At 49.6% G+C, this 20,847-nt stretch overlaps 1 protein-coding gene across 3 annotated transcripts in view; it reads left to right on the forward strand.

The window, feature by feature from the left end:
* SLC37A2 (solute carrier family 37 member 2) overlaps positions 1-20,847 on the forward strand; it is a 928,549-nt gene that overhangs the window by 789,170 nt on the left and 118,532 nt on the right. For all 3 annotated transcript variants that reach the window (XM_078682149.1, XM_078682150.1, XM_078682148.1), the window contains one exon: positions 945-1,042. In XM_078682149.1, coding sequence (XP_078538275.1) covers positions 945-1,042 — 98 coding nt within the window. The remainder of the gene's footprint in view (positions 1-944; positions 1,043-20,847) is intronic.

Consider the following 20,847-nt stretch of genomic DNA (forward strand, 5'->3'; position numbering starts at 1 on the left):
TCTACAGCCACACATGCAACAAATGTATTATGTTACTTAACTTGTAAGCATCTATTTGTTGCATGTATTGTTGTTAATTCACATGGACCCACCCACCCCTCCGGACGTCATTGGCTGTTACAGATAATATACACATATATACTGGATAGTTTATTTAATTGTCGCTAACACTGCATTGTCATCAGTATGAACACTGTATGACTCAACTACAACCTGAAGATGGTGCTCATGACTTACCACTGGATCTCGTGACTCAAAAAAGTCTTAGAAGAAAAACAAGTTGTAAACATCCAAGCCCAACTCTAGGCGGCAGGAGCATGCACAGCATGTAAATTTACAGCACTATATGCACGAATAGATGTTTACAAAGTAAGTAACACAATACTTTTGTTGGATACTCTAACCCCAGAAAACCTCACCACATGTATTTCTCCCCATTCTGTGGAGTGGAATTTTAGGAGTTAGTAGGGTACCCAGTTGGAGTCTGCATATTGGCAGTGTTTCCTGTCTCATTGTCATGCTCTGCATCTGAGGGTGTGGAAAAGAGAAATGAATGCACTGATGCAAGCCCGCAGAGGTGTCCCTATATATGGCTCAGTGTGATTTTCGAATTTGTGATGGAGGCAGATGGCACCGCTTTCATGCATGAGCTTTTGCAAGAGTTGCCAGATCCAGTCTCAAACCTGGGGAGATTCATAAGGTGAGAAATCTGTGGTGAGATTGAGTATCCATCGAAAAGAGCATTAGCAAAGGTAAGTGACTTTTTTTTTTTTTTTGAATTTCATATTATTTTAACTTTTAATAGCATTTTTAGGTGAATGTGGAAGGGGATCACAGCTCATATAAGTCTGAAAGCCACATGAAATTAGACTGTGTTGGAAACCAGCAACTTGATATTTGTGCATCCTTTTGAGATGACCGTAGGTGCTCTTCTCTGTTTCCAGGTGCTGCTTTGGGACCCTTGCTGGCAGGGGTAATCTCCCCATATGGATGGAGCAGTGTTTTCTACATGTTAATTACAGCTGACATATGCGCTTGTCTGGTAAGTCGCTTACTATCGTTACGTGTTTTCTGTCTTGTATCGTACTCCAGACTAGGGAATAGTATGGGCTCCAGCCTTATAGCGGGGACAACCTTTTGGATGTCGCTGCTGTGTCGATGACTTTAGACATTTGTGAAATGGGCAGCATAAAATTAGATTTAGACTTACCTAGCTTAGTATTGCATTGGGGCACATAATTTTTCATTTCACTAGGCCAAGTAAAATATTTGTTGATGCATGTATATGCGTGTTTGATGTTCTAAGCTACACAGGTGTAGGACTATTTTTTTTCTCATGGATCGCCTTGCCATATGAGGAGCCAAGAGCTATGTTAAAGGTTAATGAAGTGATGTCCACGGCCTTCGATCTGCAGAGAGGGAAGGCTGAACCCTCCCATTCATCAGTCCTCCCCTACCTCATCCTCAGTCTTTTCACTGTAAGGCTCCAAACAGTAGCTGCTGGATCAGAAGTCATGCTATTGAGCCTCAGTTTGGGACAGTAGGATATTGCTATATGCACATCGCCTACTTTATATAGATGACCCCACTGCCACAGTAGCCACACGCCTAGATATATTTAGGCTTTGTGGACGAAACTCTGGTTTTAATTTAAACTGGCACAAATATATGCTTTTCCCCTTAACAAGGGTGTGTGGATACAGTGGCCTATGTCTCACATGTCATGTCCACTCTGAGAAGCCATTCAGGGATTTTGTTATTTGGGTATTTTTCATGACTGCTAATAAGGGATTTGTTTCAGTCAAACTTACTGAACATTTTGTCCCTCTTCTGGAAGGATGTCTTGGGCTGGATGATATTTTACTACTGCTTTCTGGGAACAACTGCCCTCTTAAAATTGATGGACACACCATGTATATTTGTGTCCTGCAGAAGAATCTATTCTGGGATCATGGTGATATTTATTTAGAACTAGGAGTGATTTACACCCCATTGTGCACTGGAGGTGCTTCTGGAATATCACTGGCCTGCCTCTATTGATGTGTAGATGATGGTGAGATTGCTCTTCCGTATATGGTGAGATGATATTGGGCATCTCAGTTAGTGATTCTGAGTGATTTACTGTTTTCTTCCTAGCAGAATCCCCTATTGACCATTGATAGTCTTGCCACAAGCATAAGAGGATATCCTAGAGCCATCTATACTACAAGACTTCCAACTTTTCTTCCAGCCCATTCTACCATTATGCAAGCCTACTGCAGGTGCTGCTAGAAAGAAGGGGATTGCAGCTGTGGAAAACCACACTGAAATGCAACTTTGTCAGGGAAACTCAAAGATTTGAAGGAATTCCATGGCTGGGGCCTGATTCATATCTCCTAAGCGGTAGATGGGTGGGGTGCGAGTGGCTCAAAACCCTTTCATTTTTGCATAAGAAGTTTTCCTTAAAGTCCTTCCACCAATATAGATATATTTAATTAAAGTATGACCTACATAAGTATGATGACATTCTCCGAGATCTACAACATAGTACTCCATTGGAATATAAGGTGTTGCCAGAACCGATTCTAAGGAAACCAGCATATGGCATACATGAAACTTTGATTAATAATGTTCATGAAATGCTTGCCAAATTATTGCATCGATGGGAAAGGGGTTGTGAGCATATTAAATGTAGAAGACTGTAATGAGACAAAATTATAGTCCAGGAAGGAGGCATTCCATTCGGGTTTAGGCTGGTGCATCTGAAGATCCTACAAAAGGTATACTACACAAGAACACAGTAAGCGGTGATTGGGAGCATTGCTGATGATGACTACCTGAGAGAATATGTAAATGAGGGAACATATTACCCTCCTCTATCGCAGTGCCCTGGTTAGAAGGTTTTGGAAGGGTGTCAGATGTCCGAGTACTGGTCTGGGATCCCAACTCGGATGGTATTCCTGGGGAAGGGTGGGGGGCATGGCCGGGACGCTAAACATGGCGGCTCGTAGAGAAGGAGTTCCGAGCTTGTTTCCCGTACTCTGCCGATACCCCTGACTGGCAGCTCTAGCGTAGAGATATTCCCAGCGAAAACCCCAGAGACTACCTCTGTTGTGTTTCAGGGGGAGGGATGGGAGAGTGTGGGCACTGTAGGACTCCTTTGGTGTGCCCAGGAAGCAACCGTGATTAGGGCTGACACTGGGCTATTGCAACTACTTTAGTACATGACTGCTGCACGTCAGTGTTCCCTGAGATGAGCCAAAGGTGGCGAGGTTCCCACCGTACCTACCCTGGTGACTGCTGAGGGCAGAGGCCTAACTGAGGGGCTGGTGCCCGTCAGTATGACATGTGGTGAGGGGCCACGCCTACCGAGTCAACCTATCCCATTTGCAGCCTGGACTGCTCCTGCGGTTCTTCTTTCAGGAAGGACATGCATCCCATCTGCTGGGCGGATTGGGCCTGAGACCCTCCTATTTCTTTTTATTAGAGTGAGGCCCCCAATAACTGGAGAGGGGAGAACATTCCGGCCTGCCAGGCCATACCTGGCTGGCATGCACTAAAGGCGGGGTAAGCGGGTCCACCCTTGTGTGTCCCTCCATTAGCAACAGATTTAACCGGCTGGAGTGTATCGGGCTGCCTGTGCTTCCTCCCCATTCACCATGGGACTGCAGTGGGGCAATCTGGCCGGAGGGTAGCACTATCGCAAGCCCATACAGGGCATTATAGGACACACAATACCTATTAGGACACAGTGGAGCTCTTTGCAGACAATCAACCAGGACCCGGAGGCGATAGCAGGCCCCCCAACACCCAGATAAACCGGATAACATCTCCTCAAATTCGAGGTTCATCCACATATCAAAAGTAGACACGATGAGGGAGGAAATTAATCTTCCGCGACAGGATCACAGGTAGTTGGTTGCAAAGGTCGCCCTTGCAGAACGCTCCCTTGCTGACCTCCAGACCCAGGCCTTGGACATTCAAAAGAATTATGGGGCCTGAAAAAATAGGTACACCACCTAGAGACGCTGAATAAAGAGCCAGTAATATACGTATTGTCGGCCTTCCTGAGGGCAGCGAGGTCCGTAACATGGTTGGTTATCTGGAGCAGTGGTTTAAAGACTTGGTACCAATGGAGGACCTTAATCCCATTCTTCTCCATTGAAAGGGCCCACCACGTTTCCACGATGGCCCCCCAGTGACCAATAGGTGCCCATCTCCCTCACTTCAAGTGTCGCAACTCAATTTTTAATGCTGCTCACCAGACACATCCACTCTTCTGTAATAACCACTGCATGTTTTTTTTCCTGGACAATACCCTGACTGTCCAGGGCCAAGGGGCTTTTTTCCTTGGGGTCAAACACAAATTAAGATAATTAGGCCTTAAGTATATATATATATTTTTTCCTCCAAACTGAAAGTGATTTAGTTTTCGAACCAACAGAGACATGAGACTGGTTGAAGATCATAACACCTAACCCAATTGCTCTGCATAAGAGCCAAGAGCCACCAAACTGTGGGCTAGGTACCATCTCTTCTCCGGGTGCAGCCGACCCCGACAGTTCCCGGTTCTGGGTCTGCCTTCCCCTGAACAGGTCAATGATATCTGCTTATCGATCATGGAGTGGCTGCGATGCTTCGTGACCTACAGGAGGATCACGCCAACTCGGTCACAGCCATCTCAGAGTCCGGACGTTCTACAGCCACCTCTTTGTCAGATGCCTGTTTGCTTCAGCAGGTGACCCTCTTCCCTCAACGGTGCATGGCATTGCATAAACTGATAGAACTCTCCCCACGCCACCGTCCTCCTGTATCTCAGCTTTGGTCATGTTGCCCTACTGCAGGAATCACACATAATGCAGGCAAAAGGGGCTAAGTTTCAAAACCAGTGGAGAAGCCAATTTACATGACTAAGTTCTCCTCCTACTCAAGAGGAACACCTATTTGGGTTCGGGTGGGGACTCCCCTTGAAGTCTTGTCCCTAGAAGTGGATGTGGACAGTCGATACATTCTCCTTGAGGCATGTCTAAATGGTAATCATATACTGATGTGCAGCATACATGCTCCCATTACACAGCAACCCACATTTCTACAGGAACTTTCCCTGAGTCTGCCAAAATAGGCCAATGTTTCCTGGCTCCTAGGGGGAGGCTTCAACTCTGTCCTGAACCCCCGTGGAATACTTATCGAGGAGAGATCTGTGCACCTCCTCGATGCAATGAACAAGATGGCCTGTCCTCCCCGTGTCATTCCTCTCTTATGTAATGATTGTATACCTTTCCCTCTGTACATACTGCAATGTATAAGTTGTCTGAACCCAACCTTGGTCAGTCCCCACTGCCACTAAGGGCCTCCAACTCTGGTTAAAACTCTGGGCCTCATTGGATGAATGGCGACACTATACTGGGCAACAGACTCTTTTCTTTCTATTCTCAGGCGCACAGGGTCAATGCTCACTTAGATCATATAGCTTGCCCACACTCCATCTGCTCCTTCATATCCATGCAGGACTACCTTGGTAGGGAAATCACCAATCATAATCCCTTACTGTTAGACCTGCAGTGGGGTAGGAATCCATCCCTGATGCCCACCTGGTGGCTACAACCCTCCACCCTTGAGGATCCTCCATCCGGTGCCACATTGGCTAATAAGATCTAGGACTTTTTTTAACTCAATGAGGGTTCAGTTTCTTCCTCAGTGACAGAGCGGGAGGCCTTTAAGGCAGTCGTCTTAGGGCAGAGCATGCAAACGATGGTGGGGATTTGACACAGAAACTTGTGCGATCTTGAGGCAGCTGAGCGAGAGTATATAGACATAGAGAGGCGGGCCACCCAGTACCCCCAACTCCCCCAGCTACTTCAGCGTGTAGACTATGCCGACAGGATACATTTGGAGGTTGACAAGTCGGTCCTCTTACTGGCCTGGCTGGCCAATAGAAATACTAATTAGCTTCCAGTGACGGACACCAGAGGCCCACACAGGAGGCTCATTTACCTTCACTGGGAGATACACAAAGGATTCACCTCATACTATGCTGACCTCTATCGACCTCCAGCAGAGAGTGCTCTCCTGTTTGCCCTGGCGATAGAGCCATTGGCTTCCAGGTCCAGGATGGGTGGCATGGTCTGGGGAATCCCCTTATTAGAGGATCCCCATGCCATCCACGGATATGCGGATGATGTCCCTCTCTCTTTACGTGACACCACCTCCGAACTTGCCCTATTGCATCTCTCCTCACCAAATTCAACCATGTGATGAGCTTGAAGGTCAGTTGGGATGAGTCCTGTTTATTTCCAATAGTACCAAAGGCCACAGTGCTGGTCGCAGACTTTGTTGAAGGCCCCATTTGATAGGAACACCCCTCAGTTCACTATTTGGGCATTCTGGTCTTTCAGACGACTGCTTACCTGCTTTACGGTAATTTGTCAACAAAGGATGCCTCTATCAGAGCACTGATTTCCCTTTTGGACATCTCTTCCATTATCAGTGGCGGGCCGAGTGGCGATTAAAAAAATTATGATCCTCCCAGTCTTCTTCATCACTTTGCAAATCTTCCGAGGATTCTTCCTTGCTCATTTTTTTGGGAGCCCCTTAGGTCTCTTAGGAGATCTCTGCTGGAATAAGTTGTGCAGACGGGTAACCTTACCTAAACTTCAGCTTCCCCCGGAGCAGGGTGGCCTACGAGCCCTCAATTTTAAACACTATTTTCTGGCCGCTCAGCTGCAGTGGCTGTCTTACAGGCTGATGGACCGCAACCTAGAGGACACAGGTCCCGCTGACCCCTACTAACTATGAGGGCCCTCCTCTGACTTCTGCACCCAAACATTTGTCTGCCTCACAAATTACGCCTAATCCTGCGGGTAGCTCTCTCATGCTTATTGAAGGTAATCTGATACACTGGCCACCTCCCTTCTTATGTCTTTGTGACTCTGATACTCTGATTCCTGACTCAGATAGGCCACCTCACTGGCTGGTGCCATGGGGGTAAGGGGAGGCAGGATTGTAAGGTCCAGGGGGAGCCATTTCCTCCTCTGTGCTTCCTTGAAGAGAGCAACTGGTGATGCTTGGCAACTCAGTGGGCTGAACCAACCACACATCAATTGATGCAAACATTACACACCATGGGTACGGGTTGCAAGTTGATTAGCTAGCTCACCAAGGCCATCACAGCCCATACACAGACATCCTTCCAATCCCTAAGGGACAAGTGGGAAGTAGAATTTGTCAGTAGGCTCCATGACAAGGAATGGGAAAGGGTTCTGTCCTACCCGCATAAGGTGACCTGCAACGACTTTCTCAAACTCATTCAATTCTGTATACCCCACCGAGCATACTTGTCCCCTAAACATCTAGCACGCATCTTCCCAGGTGCCTCGGAAGCTTGCGCCCCTGGGCGCGTATTTAAGGCCTATATTATGGGATTTCCCACAGATACGTATGTACTAGCCCACTATACATTGCCAACTGGAAGGAGTGACTGGCATCCGGGGCATCTCATCCTGGGAAGAATAAACTCTGGGTATATACGACAGGCAGCATAAAAGCAAAATACCAACACGCTTTCTTAATTTAGACCTCATCATGGCCCAAAAATATATCCCAGCACGTTAGATATTTTACGCTCCCCCAAGCCCAGAACACTGGCTAAGCACTTTAATCCACTGGGCCAGGGCCAAGGCAGCTATACTACATAGGAAGGATGCCAGGGGATACATCGTCACCTGATGGCCCACAGGTGGGAGACATTGCTTTCCCGACTGACCAACCCACCCCAGAGTTTTCCCCGGAAAACCAGGCCACAGATTCTGACTCTTCACCCCTTCGAGAAAGTACCCAGCCCACCTCTCACTAAGATGTCCCTTTGAGGTTGCGAGACAGATCAGCAATTTTATATGTTGTGCGGTCCTATTGGCTCGGCCACGCCCCCTTCCACTACTTAAATCGCGCCAGCCACTCAGCGCGTCTTAGTCGGAAAGTGACTCTTGAGGCGGAAGCCGAGAGTACTGCTTAATTTTAAAACTTTATTGTGTGTTCTGTTTTAATTATTGCACCTGAAAATCCTTCTCTGCCTGGAATTCACTTACTTTTGCCTCGCGCAGCAGATTGAACGCTGCCGCGAGATTTCCGCCATCACGAGCAAGCCCTCGACCCAGGCCACGCCCATCCCCGCTCTGCCACGCCCCCTTCCACTACTTAAATCGCGCCAGCCACTCAGCGCGTTTTAGTCAGAAAGTGACTCTTGAGGCGGAAGCCGAGAGTACTGCTTAATTTTAAAACTTTATTGTGTGTTCTGTTTTAATAATTGCACCTGAAAATCCTTCTCTGCCTGGAATTCACTCACTTTTGCCTCGCGCAGCAGATTGAACGCTGCGGCAAGATTGCCGCCATCACGAGCAAGCCCTTCACCCAGGCCACGACCATCGCTGCTCGGCCACGTTCCCCTCTGTTTCCCCTTAAACGATGTGCCTGTCCTGGCCGCGCCGCGGGCGCGCCGCATGCGCGCCGAAGACGCGCCAAAGGCAAGCCCGTCTGCGCCCATCTGCTACCGACCGGGGCAAGGGGCCACAACTCCTGGTCCTCCACCCAGGATACCAAGGAAGGTATATAACGCAAGCTCCCTTTACAAACTAAGGCCCCCTTCAGGAAACAGATGTCGTCACTCATACCACCCCTCTGACTTACCTACCCTCTGCTCACACTGCAAGACGAGGCTTAATACTGGCCAGGTAAGTACCGACCTCCAGGACTTTGTAATGTTTCTCCTAAACTGTAGATCTCTGCCAAAGCACAGTACGGAAATCGCACTACTATTAGAGGAACTCGCGCCTGATGCACTCTTTTTAACCGAAACTTGGTTAACTCCTGACTCCGACCCTGACCTGATAAAAGCACCCCCCCCGGGCTATCCGATTATACGTAGAGACCGGGCACAGGGGAAAGGCGGGGGACTTGCAATTATCTATAAAGATCTATATCAGTGCCATTGCACCCCAATCACTGTCCCCGACTGCGAAAGCCTGTCCTTCTCCCTAAAACCCACCCCTAATGAGAGCTTTAAAGGAACCCTTTTATATCGCCCCCCTGGTCCTCTGAACCAATTCCATACTATATTGCCATCAATAGCAGCAGAACTTGTTACCTCCCCCTCCAACTTTACGCTGCTGGGTGACTTTAACATCCACTTTGATGAAAGCTCAGATAGCATAGCAAATGAGCTAATCTCGAGTCTGGCCGCAGTTCAGTTGGAGCAACTAGTTCAAGCCCCTACGCACATCAAGGGGCACTTGCTCGACCCTGTGTTCAGCAACTTCGCTGAGCTCAAGGTAGCCCCCACTATTCGTCTTCCATGGACCGACCATTTTTTAATTCCCCTCACCTGGTCCATCTACAAACCCGTTCGGTGTACTCCGACTCTGCGAAAAATGAGGAATTGGTCCAAGATCCCATTAGAACAATGGTCTAGCTCCCTGGCAGACTCTAGACCCTCTCTCGCACAGGACGCCCTCTCAGACAACTTGAACTTTGACAACTGGATTCGGAAATCTCTTGACTCCATACTACCCATTCGGAAAGTTAGCTTAAAAAGGCCACGGGTCACTGCCCCATGGTACTCAGAGGAGCTCAGAACAAAAAAGCGCCACTGCAAGAGGCTAGAAAGGAAGTGGCGTCTGGAGTACGCCACCATAGAAAAAGCTATCTACAGGGAAGCCATCAAAGCTTACAAACTTGAAATAAAAAAATCACAATCCAGTTATTATAATGAACAAATAACGAGGGCCAGGTCGAAACCGAGCGAGATCTACCAAATAGTCAAGCGCATAACCAAGCTTCCCCCACCTTTATTCTCCAATGACAATCCCACCGCTCGCTGCAACGACCTAGCCGAATTCTTCTTCCAGAAAATAAATAAAATCTATGTCACACTCGCAAACACAATTCCAGACCCACCCACTGATGCCCCCCAGCCCCCGAGGGAGGTAGAGATCTCTCCTCGAGAAACTCTGAACCACTTCCCTTTGCTAGACCTAGAGGCTCTGGAAATCCTGTCACTCCAAGTAAAATCAGGATCCCCCTGTGACCCAGCTCCACGCCGCACCATGGTTGCGGCCAGCCAAGTTATTCTTCCCACCCTTATGGAGCTACTCAATAACTCCATAATAAAGAGTAATGTTCCACTCGGCTGGAAGAAAGCTATGGTGAGAGCACTCCTGAAAAAGCCCAACTTGGACCCTAATAACCTCAACAACTACCGCCCCATCTCCTTGCTGCCATGGGCGAGTAAGGTCCTGGAGAAGCATATCAACCTCCACCTAACCAGATTTCTCGAGTCTAACCACCTACTTGATATCTCGCAGACAGGGTTCCGTCCCAAACATGGAACGGAAACGGCCCTCCTAGCAGTAACGGAAGAAGCCAGGCGGATTCTGGATCGAGGAGGATCAGTGGCAGTTATCCTCCTTGATCGAACACCTGCACTTCCAGATCCACACGGACCCCAGGACAACCCTCAGAGGCACCCTGATCTACCGACCCCCAGGACCACGCACACGATTCAGCGAGGACATCGCCGACTTCATCAGCCCGCATGCCCTCCCCTCCGCCGACTACATCCTCCTGGGGGACCTCAAATTCCACCTGGAGAACAACAGCGACCGCAACACCGCCACCCTGCTCGACAACCTCGCCAACCTTGGACTCAAGCAGCTGGTGACCACCCCCACCCACCTCGCCGGACACACACTCGACGCCGTCTTCTCATCCAGCAAAGACATCGCCTTCAGCCACGCCACAGGACTCCACTGGACGGACCACAGCTGCGTCCACTTCACCTTCAAAAGAACGACGATCCACCACCACCAGCAACAGGTTGCCCGAAGAAGCTGGAACAAGATCACACCCGCCCAGCTCACCGCCTCCCTGAGCCAGCACCCTCCCGCCGGCTCAGCGAACCCCAGCCAGGCCGCCGACAACCTCACCAAGTGGATCAGCAACTGCGCGGACGAACTCGCCCCTCTGAGGACCCCGCCCAGCAGACCCGGCAGCAGAAAAACCCCATGGTTCACCGACGAACTCAAGAGCTCCAAGAAGAACTGCCGAGCCCTCGAGAAAGCGTGGAGAAGGGAACCAACAATGGACAACATGACCAACCTCAAGCTCGCCACCCGGAAACACCACCAACTGATCCGCGCCACCAAGAAAAATGCCTACAAGGACCGGCTAGACAACAACGCACACAACTGCAAGGAACTCTTCAACATCGTGAAAGAGCTCTCCAACCCCAACGCCGGAAACAACGACATCACCCCGTCGCAAGACCTCTGCAACTCCCTCGCCTCATTCTTCCACAACAAGATCGCGGACATACACAACAGTTTCAGCATCCAACCGACGCACGCCACAACCACAGCAACGCCACCCACCACCACCCTCCGCGCCTGGACTCCGATCAGCACCGAAGACACCATCCACACTATGAACTCCATCCACTCCGGATCTCCAACCGACCCCTGCCCTCATCACGCCTTCAACAAGGCCGATGCTGTCATCGCACCCCACCTGCGGGACATCATCAACACCTCCTTCGACACCGCCACCTTCCCGGAGAGCTGGAAGCACGCGGAACTCAGCGCTCTACTCAAGAAACCTACAGCGGACCCCACCGAACTCAAGAATTACCGTCCCATCTCGCTCCTCCCGTTCCCGGCCAAAGTCATCGAAAAGACCGTCAACAAACAGCTGGCCGCCTTCCTCGAGACGAATGGATCCCTCGACCCCTCACAGTCTGGCTTCCGAGCCAACCACAGCACAGAGACCGCCCTCATCGCTGCCACTGATGACATCCGAACCCTGATGGACAACGGAGAAACAGCGGCCCTCATCCTCCTAGACCTCTCCGCGGCGTTCGACACTGTCTGCCACCGCACCCTAGTACAGCGCCTCGGCAACATCGGAATCCAGGAGAAGGCACTGGAATGGATCACCTCCTTCCTCGACGGAAGAACACAAAGAGTCCGCCTACCACCGTACAAATCAGAGGCCACCAAAGTAATCTGCGGCGTCCCCCAAGGATCCTCGCTGAGCCCCACCCTCTTCAACGTCTACATGAGCCCCCTCGCGGCCATCGCACGCAAACACAACCTCAACATAATCTCCTACGCCGACGACACCCAGCTGATCCTCTCCCTGATCAACGACCCCGCCAGAACCAACCTGCACGAAGGGATGAGAGATGTAGCCGAGTGGATGACTACCAGCCGCCTGAAACTGAACTCAGACAAGACGGAGGTCCTCATCCTGGGCTCCTCGCCCTCCGCCTGGGACGACTCCTGGTGGCCCCCCGCCCTGGGCACCGCACCCAAACCGACGGACCACGCACGCAACCTGGGATTCATCCTGGACTCCTCCCTCTCCATGACCAGACAAGTCAACGCCGTCTCCTCATCATGCTTCAACATCCTACGCATGCTACGGAAGATCTTCTGGTGGATCCCCACCGAGACCAGGAAGACCGTCACCCAGGCCCTCGTCACCAGCCGACTGGACTACGGCAACGCCCTCTACGCCGGAACCACCGCCAAGCTCCAGAAGAGACTCCAGCGGATACAGAACGCCTCAGCCAGACTCATCCTCGACCTCCCACGAAACAGCCACATCTCCGGACATCTGAGAGACCTGCACTGGCTCCCCGTCAAGAAAAGAATCACCTTCCGTCTCATCACCCACGCACACAAAGCCCTGCACGACCAAGGCCCGAGCTACCTCAACAACCGAATCAACTTCTACGCTCCCAAACGCCACCTCAGATCAACCAGCCACGCCCTCGCCGATGTCCCACGCATCCGAAGAGCGACAACAGGAGGAAGGTCCTTCTCCTACCTAGCCGCCAAGACCTGGAACTCCCTCCCGACCGACCTGCGCCTGACCCAGGACCACCTCACCTTCAGGAAGAAGCTCAAGACCTGGCTGTTCGAGCAGTAATGGCACCCCCCCTCCTAGCGCCTTGAGACCCTACGGGTGAGTAGTGCGCTATATAAATGTATTGATTGATTGATTGATTGATCTGAGTGCCGCATTCGACACGGTATGCCATAAAACTCTGCTGTGTAGACTTTCCAACTTGGGAGTGTCCGGGGATGCTCTGGCCTGGCTGAGATCCTATCTGAGTGGAAGGACTTTTCAAGTCTTTGAGGGAGACTCCTCCTCCACTAGCAGGCCTCTGGACTGTGGGGTACCACAGGGCTCGTCACTGAGCCCCACGCTGTTCAATGTGTACATGGAGCCGCTGGCTGAGATCGTCCGCCCATATGATATCAAGATCTTCTCATACGCGGACGACACTCAGTTAGTGGTGTCCCTTGCACAGAAGAACAGCGTGCCAACACAGACCAACCTAGCGGCATGCATGGAGGAGGTAAGGGCTTGGATGACAACTTCCTCCCTTAAACTCAACGGGGACAAAACCGAGCTTATGTTACTCGGTCCCCCAGCGCTGCCGACCATCGATCACCTTTGGCCCATCAGCTTGGGCACACCGCCTACCCCGAAAGACAATATCAAACGTCTAGGGGTCTGGTTGGATAAATCCCTAACTCTCAACACCCAGGCAATCAAAACATCCGCAACCTGCTTTGGCCTTATCAGGATGCTCAAAAAGATCCTCCCAGTCCTTCCTTTTGAAGCAAAACAGATCGTGATACAGGGTCTAATACAATCTCGACTCAACTTCAGCAACGCCTTGCACGTGGGGGCACCTGAATATGTGTTGCAAAAACTTCAGCGAGTCCAGATCTGTGCTGCACGTACGCTGCTTCAGATCCCACGCAGAGCTTCAATAGAAACTGGACTGAGAACCCTACACTGGCTCCCAGTTAGGGAGAGAATAAAATTTAAGGCCCTGTGCGTGTCCCATCAAGCCTTCTGGAGAACCGGTCCCAAGATCAACCGCTCCCTTCTCTCCCCTTATGGCCCCAGCAGGCAGCTCCGCTCTACTCAAGCTTTTTTGGCGGTAGTCCCCCGGATCAAAAGGTAAAGAGCAGGAGGAAGATCCTTCACGTTCAACGCTGCTAAGTTGTGGAACTCACTCCCTATACACCTAAGATCAAATTCCAACCTGTCATCCTTCCGCAAGCAGCTAAAAACCTTCCTCTTCAACAACTAAACTCTTCCCCGAGCTGTGGCCTCATGAGGCACTATCCTTCTTTTTAGCGCTTGGACGCCTTAGGGCAGCAGTCGCGCTCAACAAAACCCCTTTTCATTTCATTTCATTCATTCATTGGAGCTGCATTGATTTACAACTGAGACAATAGTTGTAATATGGAAATACATTGTACATCTGCTAGCTTGTTATATGTACAATCTCTATTTGGATTCTTCCTCTCAAAAAAAACGAATAAATAAACAAGATAAAAAAAATGGTAATGGAGCAGACAGTCATTATGGTAATATAGGGTGTTGCTACCCAGAAATACAATCTTCTATGACCTGGGTTTGTTAGTGGCAGAATTAAATCTCGCTAAAATTCGACATGGCTTGGTGTGCGACGATTAAGAATGTAAGCTATGGCAGTTGATGTTGCCCAAAAAGTTCAAATAAAAATGATAACCTTGGTAAAATTATTCAGTTTTGTGTAGATAATACTGTCTCCCCTCTTTTCACGATGGTTATAACATTCTCCTACTACGCATGAAACTCATACTTGAGCTTGATATAGTTCAACCACTGGACCTGTATGCTCTGTTTTTGTTTTCCTCTGTTCAGCGCCCTAATGTGAGCCCCATGCCCACTGCTCCATAGGAGTTAAGCTATGTATACAGTATTAGCGCAATCTCTGCCAAAAGACAGCAGAACTCTGTACATGGTTAAAGACTAGCATAAAGTCCACTAGTAAGGAAAGAGGAAGCTGTTATGTGGTTAGTTAATACATTGTGATGTAGTGTTTTTTAAAGATGTTAAGTCTTCAGTTCTTTCATTAACTGGAGCAGCATTTGACCGATTTTAGTTGATATGGGGATTGTGTTCCAGATCCTGGGTGCATGGATGAAAATGGTCTGCTGTCTAATTTTTAGTTTTTTAAAATTATTAGTCTGCAGTCTGATGGTGTCCTGACTGCTGGTGTGCTGAGATCTACCACAGATCGTGAACTTGCCTGCAAGATACGTAGGGTTGCTGGTCATGATCGCTTTGTAAATGATCCTCCTGACTTTGAAGATGGTGTGGTTCTGCCAAAGACAGCCAACAGAGTTCCACCTGGATGGGGGTAATGTGATCATATTTATTCAGATGAGACATGCTGTGGTGGTTACGGTGTCCCGTGGCATTTGGGAAGCTATTGAGTAGGGTATTATCACCATCCAGATTTGAGAATACGAGGGCTTGAACAGCACTTTTGTAACCACTTTCTGGGAGAAATAGGTTGAGTTTCTTTAGAGAAATGAGCGGGTAGTAGACAGTCTATTTTTTGGTAGTGTGTGCATTGAGGGTGAGGTTGATGTCTAGGTTGAATAAAAGTGACTTGTATGGTGAAAGTTTGGGTTAAAAGTTGTCATGGTTCATGGCATTACATCAGGTTTGTACTGTATCTTGTTTATTGTTCTTGGCAAATAACGGGTCTGGATGATGTGCAAGCAGGGTTTGGAGCATCGGATGTCAAATGCAGAAGAGACTCTAAAATAGAGTTGTGTATCATCCGTATATTGGTGAATTTGGTTAATGTGTTCTGTGTGTAGAGTTTCAAGTGACTCCATGTGAAGTGTAAAGTTGACAGTATGGAGCCCTGGGGGATTCCACATGTGATAAGCACCTTTTGTGATCAAGAAGTGCCAATGTGTAAAAACTGGTACTGGTTGGAAAGGTAGGAGGAGAACCAGTGAAGGACACTGCATTTCAATCCCATTCAAGACTCCAGAGTGCGTAAAAGGGTGTAATGATCTTTTGTAACAAAGGCTGCTGAGAGGCCCAGCTGTATCAGGAGCTAGGGTTCCTCTTCATCTGTGGGTGACAGGGCATCATCTATGATGTGTAGGGTTGTGGTCTCCATGCTGTAGTGTGATCTGAATACATACTGGTAGTTGTGCATGAGATGGTTAGCATTGATGTGATCCTGGAGTTGAACATAGACTGCTTTTTTTGGCAAAGCCATCCAGGTCTTGTTTAGGTTTCTTTAGGAGTGGGAGGATCTGGCTGTCTTTGGAGCCTATGGGAAAATACCTTGCATGAGACACATAGTGACTCTGGTAAGTAGTGGTAAGACAGCATACCCAGAGAGGGCTTTGATGAAGGTTGATGGTAAAATATCAAAGAAAGAGTTTGAGAGAATTTAGTATGTCAACAAGATCTGGCAGAGATAGGGCTTTGAAGGTTGACCATTGCGGGTTTCTACGGTAACAAATGGATTTAGGAATTGAAGCAGGTTTGGTTTGGTTGATGTGCTTTTGTATCTTCTGTATTTTGTTTCCGAAGAAGAGATTGATGGCATTGAACTTTTCAGTGAATTGAGGAATAAGTGGGTCCATTAGGGTGTTGATGCATTGCTCGATTGCCTTAAACAGCGTTCTGCTTCTGTATGTGGTTTCAGTAATGATCCCCTAACCTTTCAGTGGACTTGCTCCTTTCACAGTGCAGCTCCATCTGGTAGCTGCTGCTGTCCGAGTTGCTGCGGAGGTCAGGAGGTCGAGGCCCTCCCCCACACGCAGGCTCCTGCGGTCCAGTGGTAGAGCGTCACTGCTCTGCTGCTTGACTGCCCTTCTGTCTCTGTTTGCTTTTCTCTCCCTCCTTCATTTTTCCTTCCTCTTCCTTTTGGCTTTTTGCTTTTCTTTTCCCTTTCATTGTTTCCCTTTCTCTCTCTCTTTTCTTTTTTCTGCCTCTTACTTTCCGGCTGTTTTCTTTTCTTTCCCTTCATTGTCTGCTTTTCACCTTTGTCGGCCCTGCTGCTGCATTCCCCTCGGCCCGTCCGCTCCAGGGTCCCTTCCTGCGTTTTCCTGCATCCCAGCTGTCCGCCCTCACCCCCCGCAGCACTTTTTAGTAGCGCCCACTGCATGGTGAAAGTGCTGTCCACTAACCTTTTAGTGGACTTGCTCCTTTCACGGCACAGCTCTTTCTGGTAGCTGCTGCTGTCCATGCTGGTGCTTCCGACCCAGAGGAAAGGATTTTGAGGCCCTCCTCCACCTGCAGGCTCCTGCCTGCGCCTCATCCCTGGTGGTCCAGTGTTAGAGCGTCACTGCTGTGCTGCTTGACTGCTCTTCTGTCTGATTTTCTCTCCCTCCTTCATTTTTCCTGCCTCTGCCTTTTCAGCTTCTTGCCCTCCTCTAGTCTGCCTTCCTTCATTTTCCCGCCTCCTAACTGCCCAGCCCCCCTGCAGCATCACTTATTGGCAGCGGATGCACAGCGGGCGCATCACTGTGGCACTGAAGGCAAGCCTGTCTGCGCCGGCCTGCACCTGGCCTGTGCCCAGTGCCAGGGACCTTGGTCCCCTGACCTTCCACCGCTACGATGCTAGCACCCTCCTAACCCTCATCTCTGGACACCACACCTCTTGTCACCTAGCGTCACCGAAGGAGACACACTGACCCGCCTGCCGTAACTGCAACCACACCTCCACCCACACCAACTCCCCTCGCTGCCCTACAGTGCAACCGACCGAATCAACTCCATCCTCCTCAATGTGCAATCCCTCCACAAACATGCAACAAAAATGTAGGGCCTCCTGGACGCCGCTTCTCCCCACATCGCCCTCTTCACTTAAACCTGGACCAATCCCAGTTCTGGACCGGACATTACAATCACCCGACGGCTACAAAAGCAACCATAAGGACCGCACCGACCGACCAGGAGGCGGCATCACCATCGTCCACAAGAAAACCCTTCGACTGACCATGCACTAAAACGACCCAATGACAACCATGGAACAACATCTCCACTTCCAAATTAGCCCCAAGACCTACTTCTGCTGCACCCTCCTCTACAGAACCCGACTCCCCCCTCCCACCATTCACCAATACAATTGTAGACCTCATTGCACCCCAGGCTCTTGCATCTAACGAGTACACCCTACTCAGAGACCGCAACTTCCACCTTGACAACTCCAGTGACCCGAACACCACCTCTCTACTGTAGAACCTCGACAACATCGGACTCAAGCAGCTAGTGACCCTACCGACCCACCCAGCCATACACACGGTCAACCCCGTTTTCTCCGCTAGCGGGAACATCACCTACAGCCACACCACCAAGCTCCTCCGGACCAACCACCACTGCATGCATCTTGCCTTTGCCGCGCCCACCGTACACCACAACAATTATCATCTCCCCCGTCGCTCCTGGAACAAGGCCACCGAAGAACGTCTCGCTTACCTCCTCGTCACGACCACCCCACCAACAGATGCCAACACCGCAGCTCGCAAACTTCACCAATGGATCTCCAACTGGGCCGACACCCTGGCACTCCTCAAGATAACACGAAGCAAGCAACACTTCAAGAAAGCCAGCTGGTTCACTCCTGCCCCCTATGAGTCCAGATGCACCCACCAACGACTTTGCTTGGAGATAGAGGAAAAACAAAACCCCGGAAACCCACGCAACCTTCATATTCACTGTCCACACAGACCACCACCTCTCTTCAAAGCCACAAAGCAAACGGCCTTCCAAGACAGAATAAATGCCAACACACACAACAGCACGGAACTCTTCGCCATAGTCAAGGGGTTTGCCAGGCCCAACAGCGAGACCACAGATATCCCACCCTGCAAAGACCTCTTCAACAAACTCAGTACCTTCATCCACCAGAAGATCAGGCATATCTACGATGGTCTCGACACCCAAGACCCCGCCAACCCACCCACCACTGCACACAACCACGATGTAACCCAACAGATCGTGCTCAACTGGACTCTTCATGATCTTGAGCGTGTCGTCAAAGGTGAGCAGAGCATCCACTCAGGTACCTCATTGGATCCTTGCCTGTTCCACATCTTCCACAGAGCAGCCGCCTCAATCGCCCCCGAGCTTTGACGCACCATCAGCTGCTCTATTGAAACCGCTGCCTACCCAGATGACTGGAAACACTCCGAGATCAACACCTGCTGAAGAAACTGACCGCCAATCTGACAGACCTCAAGAACTTCAGACCCATCTCCCTCGTCCCCTTCCCAGCCAAGGTCGTCGAGACAGCCATCAACGCCCAACTCTCAAGTTCCTCGAAGAGAACCATGTCCTTGACACCTCCCAATTGGGCTTCTGAAGCAACCACAGCACCAAGACTGAACTCCTCGCCGCCACCGACGGCATCCGCTCCTTCATCGACTGGGGAGAAATGACAGCGCCCATCCTACTGGACCCCTCTGCCACGTTCCACACCATGTCCCACTGCACCCTAATCACGAGACTCTACGACGTCGGCATCCGTGACTAAGCACTGGACTGGGTCCACTCCTTCCTGACCTGCCAAATGAACGCAGTATCCTCATCCTGTTTCTACACGCTGTGCCTACTTCGTAAGACCTTCCGATGGCTCCCAACAGAATCCAGGAAGACGGTCACCCATGCACTCATCACCAGTAGACTTGAATACGCCAATACACTCTATGCCTGTGTCTCCCAGAAACACCTCCAGAAACTACAGAATGTCCAAAACGCAGCAGCCAGACTTGTCCTCGACATTCCCTGCCTAATCTTATGTTAGGAAATGTTTAAAGCGCGCGATTACCAGAGGTGTCTAGGTGCTATCGGGTGAGGTCGGAAAGTGAAGACTTAGATGTTAAATAGCCAGGTTTTTATCTCCTTTCTGAATGATGTGAGTGAGGGGCTAGCTCTGAGGTGGGGTGGGAGGCTGTTCCAGAGTTTGTGGTATTGAGGACTATACTTCTGCCGCCCAGTGCTTCTTTTTAAATGTCGGCACCACTAGCAGGTTGGCCTTGGTGGACCTGAGATCTATATTAGGCTGATATCTCTTAAAAGCCAACCTGAGGAGATCAGGGCCTGCATTATGCAGGCCTTTGTGGGCCAGGCATAAGGCCTTAAACTTAGCCCTGCTGCGCATGGGAAGCCAGTGCAGCTTGCGAAGACCCTGCTTAATGGAATGGTATTTAGGGAGATTAAGAACAAGTGTAGCTGCAGTATTTTGGACTAGTTGTAGTCGATTCATATATTTTTCTAAAACAGATAAAGAATATTACAATAGTCCAACCTAGGAAGTACAAGCAAGGTAATTAAAGTTTTTCTGTGGCTGTCTGGGATAAATGGGAGAATTTTTCTGATTTTAATGATATAGTAAGCTGCAGAAGTGACTGATGATATTTGAGCGCTCATGTTCAGGTTGTCATCAATGATGATTCCCAAGTTCTTAACTTTAGGCACAGGGCGTGGTGGTTGTGGCAAATCAGCAGGCCACCAACTAGTCGACCAAGCTGGAGAGGGATTGCCAAAGACCATAATCTCTGTTTTTCCTTTATTAAGCTTCAGGCAGTTCCCACTTATCAACCTGTTGATTGCCTTGATGCAGTTACAACATTTTAGGGGGCCTGATGAGTCATCATGAGCTGCAGCAATTATTAGCTGAGTATCAAAAGAGTAAGAAGTTACCTCCTAATTGAAACTTCTTATGAACGGTGCTAATTTTGCTATCTGAATATTAAAAATTGTGGGGCTAAGGGAAGACCCTTGTGGAACTCCACAAGGTAGAGTGATGGGTAAGGAGTTAACGTTTCCTAGCAGTACTGTTTGAGATCGGTCACAGAGAAATGAGGAAAGAAGCTCAAGAGCAACCCCCATAACTCCTATTTCCTTTAGGCATCCAGTGAGAGTGGTATGATCAACAGTATCGATAGCAGCCGATAAATCTAGTAAAATCATCACTGCAGAGCCTCCACCATCGAC

Source organism: Lissotriton helveticus, chromosome 3_1 (assembly GCF_964261635.1).
Source record: "Lissotriton helveticus chromosome 3_1, aLisHel1.1, whole genome shotgun sequence".
NCBI classification, from domain to species: Eukaryota; Metazoa; Chordata; class Amphibia; order Caudata; family Salamandridae; genus Lissotriton; species Lissotriton helveticus.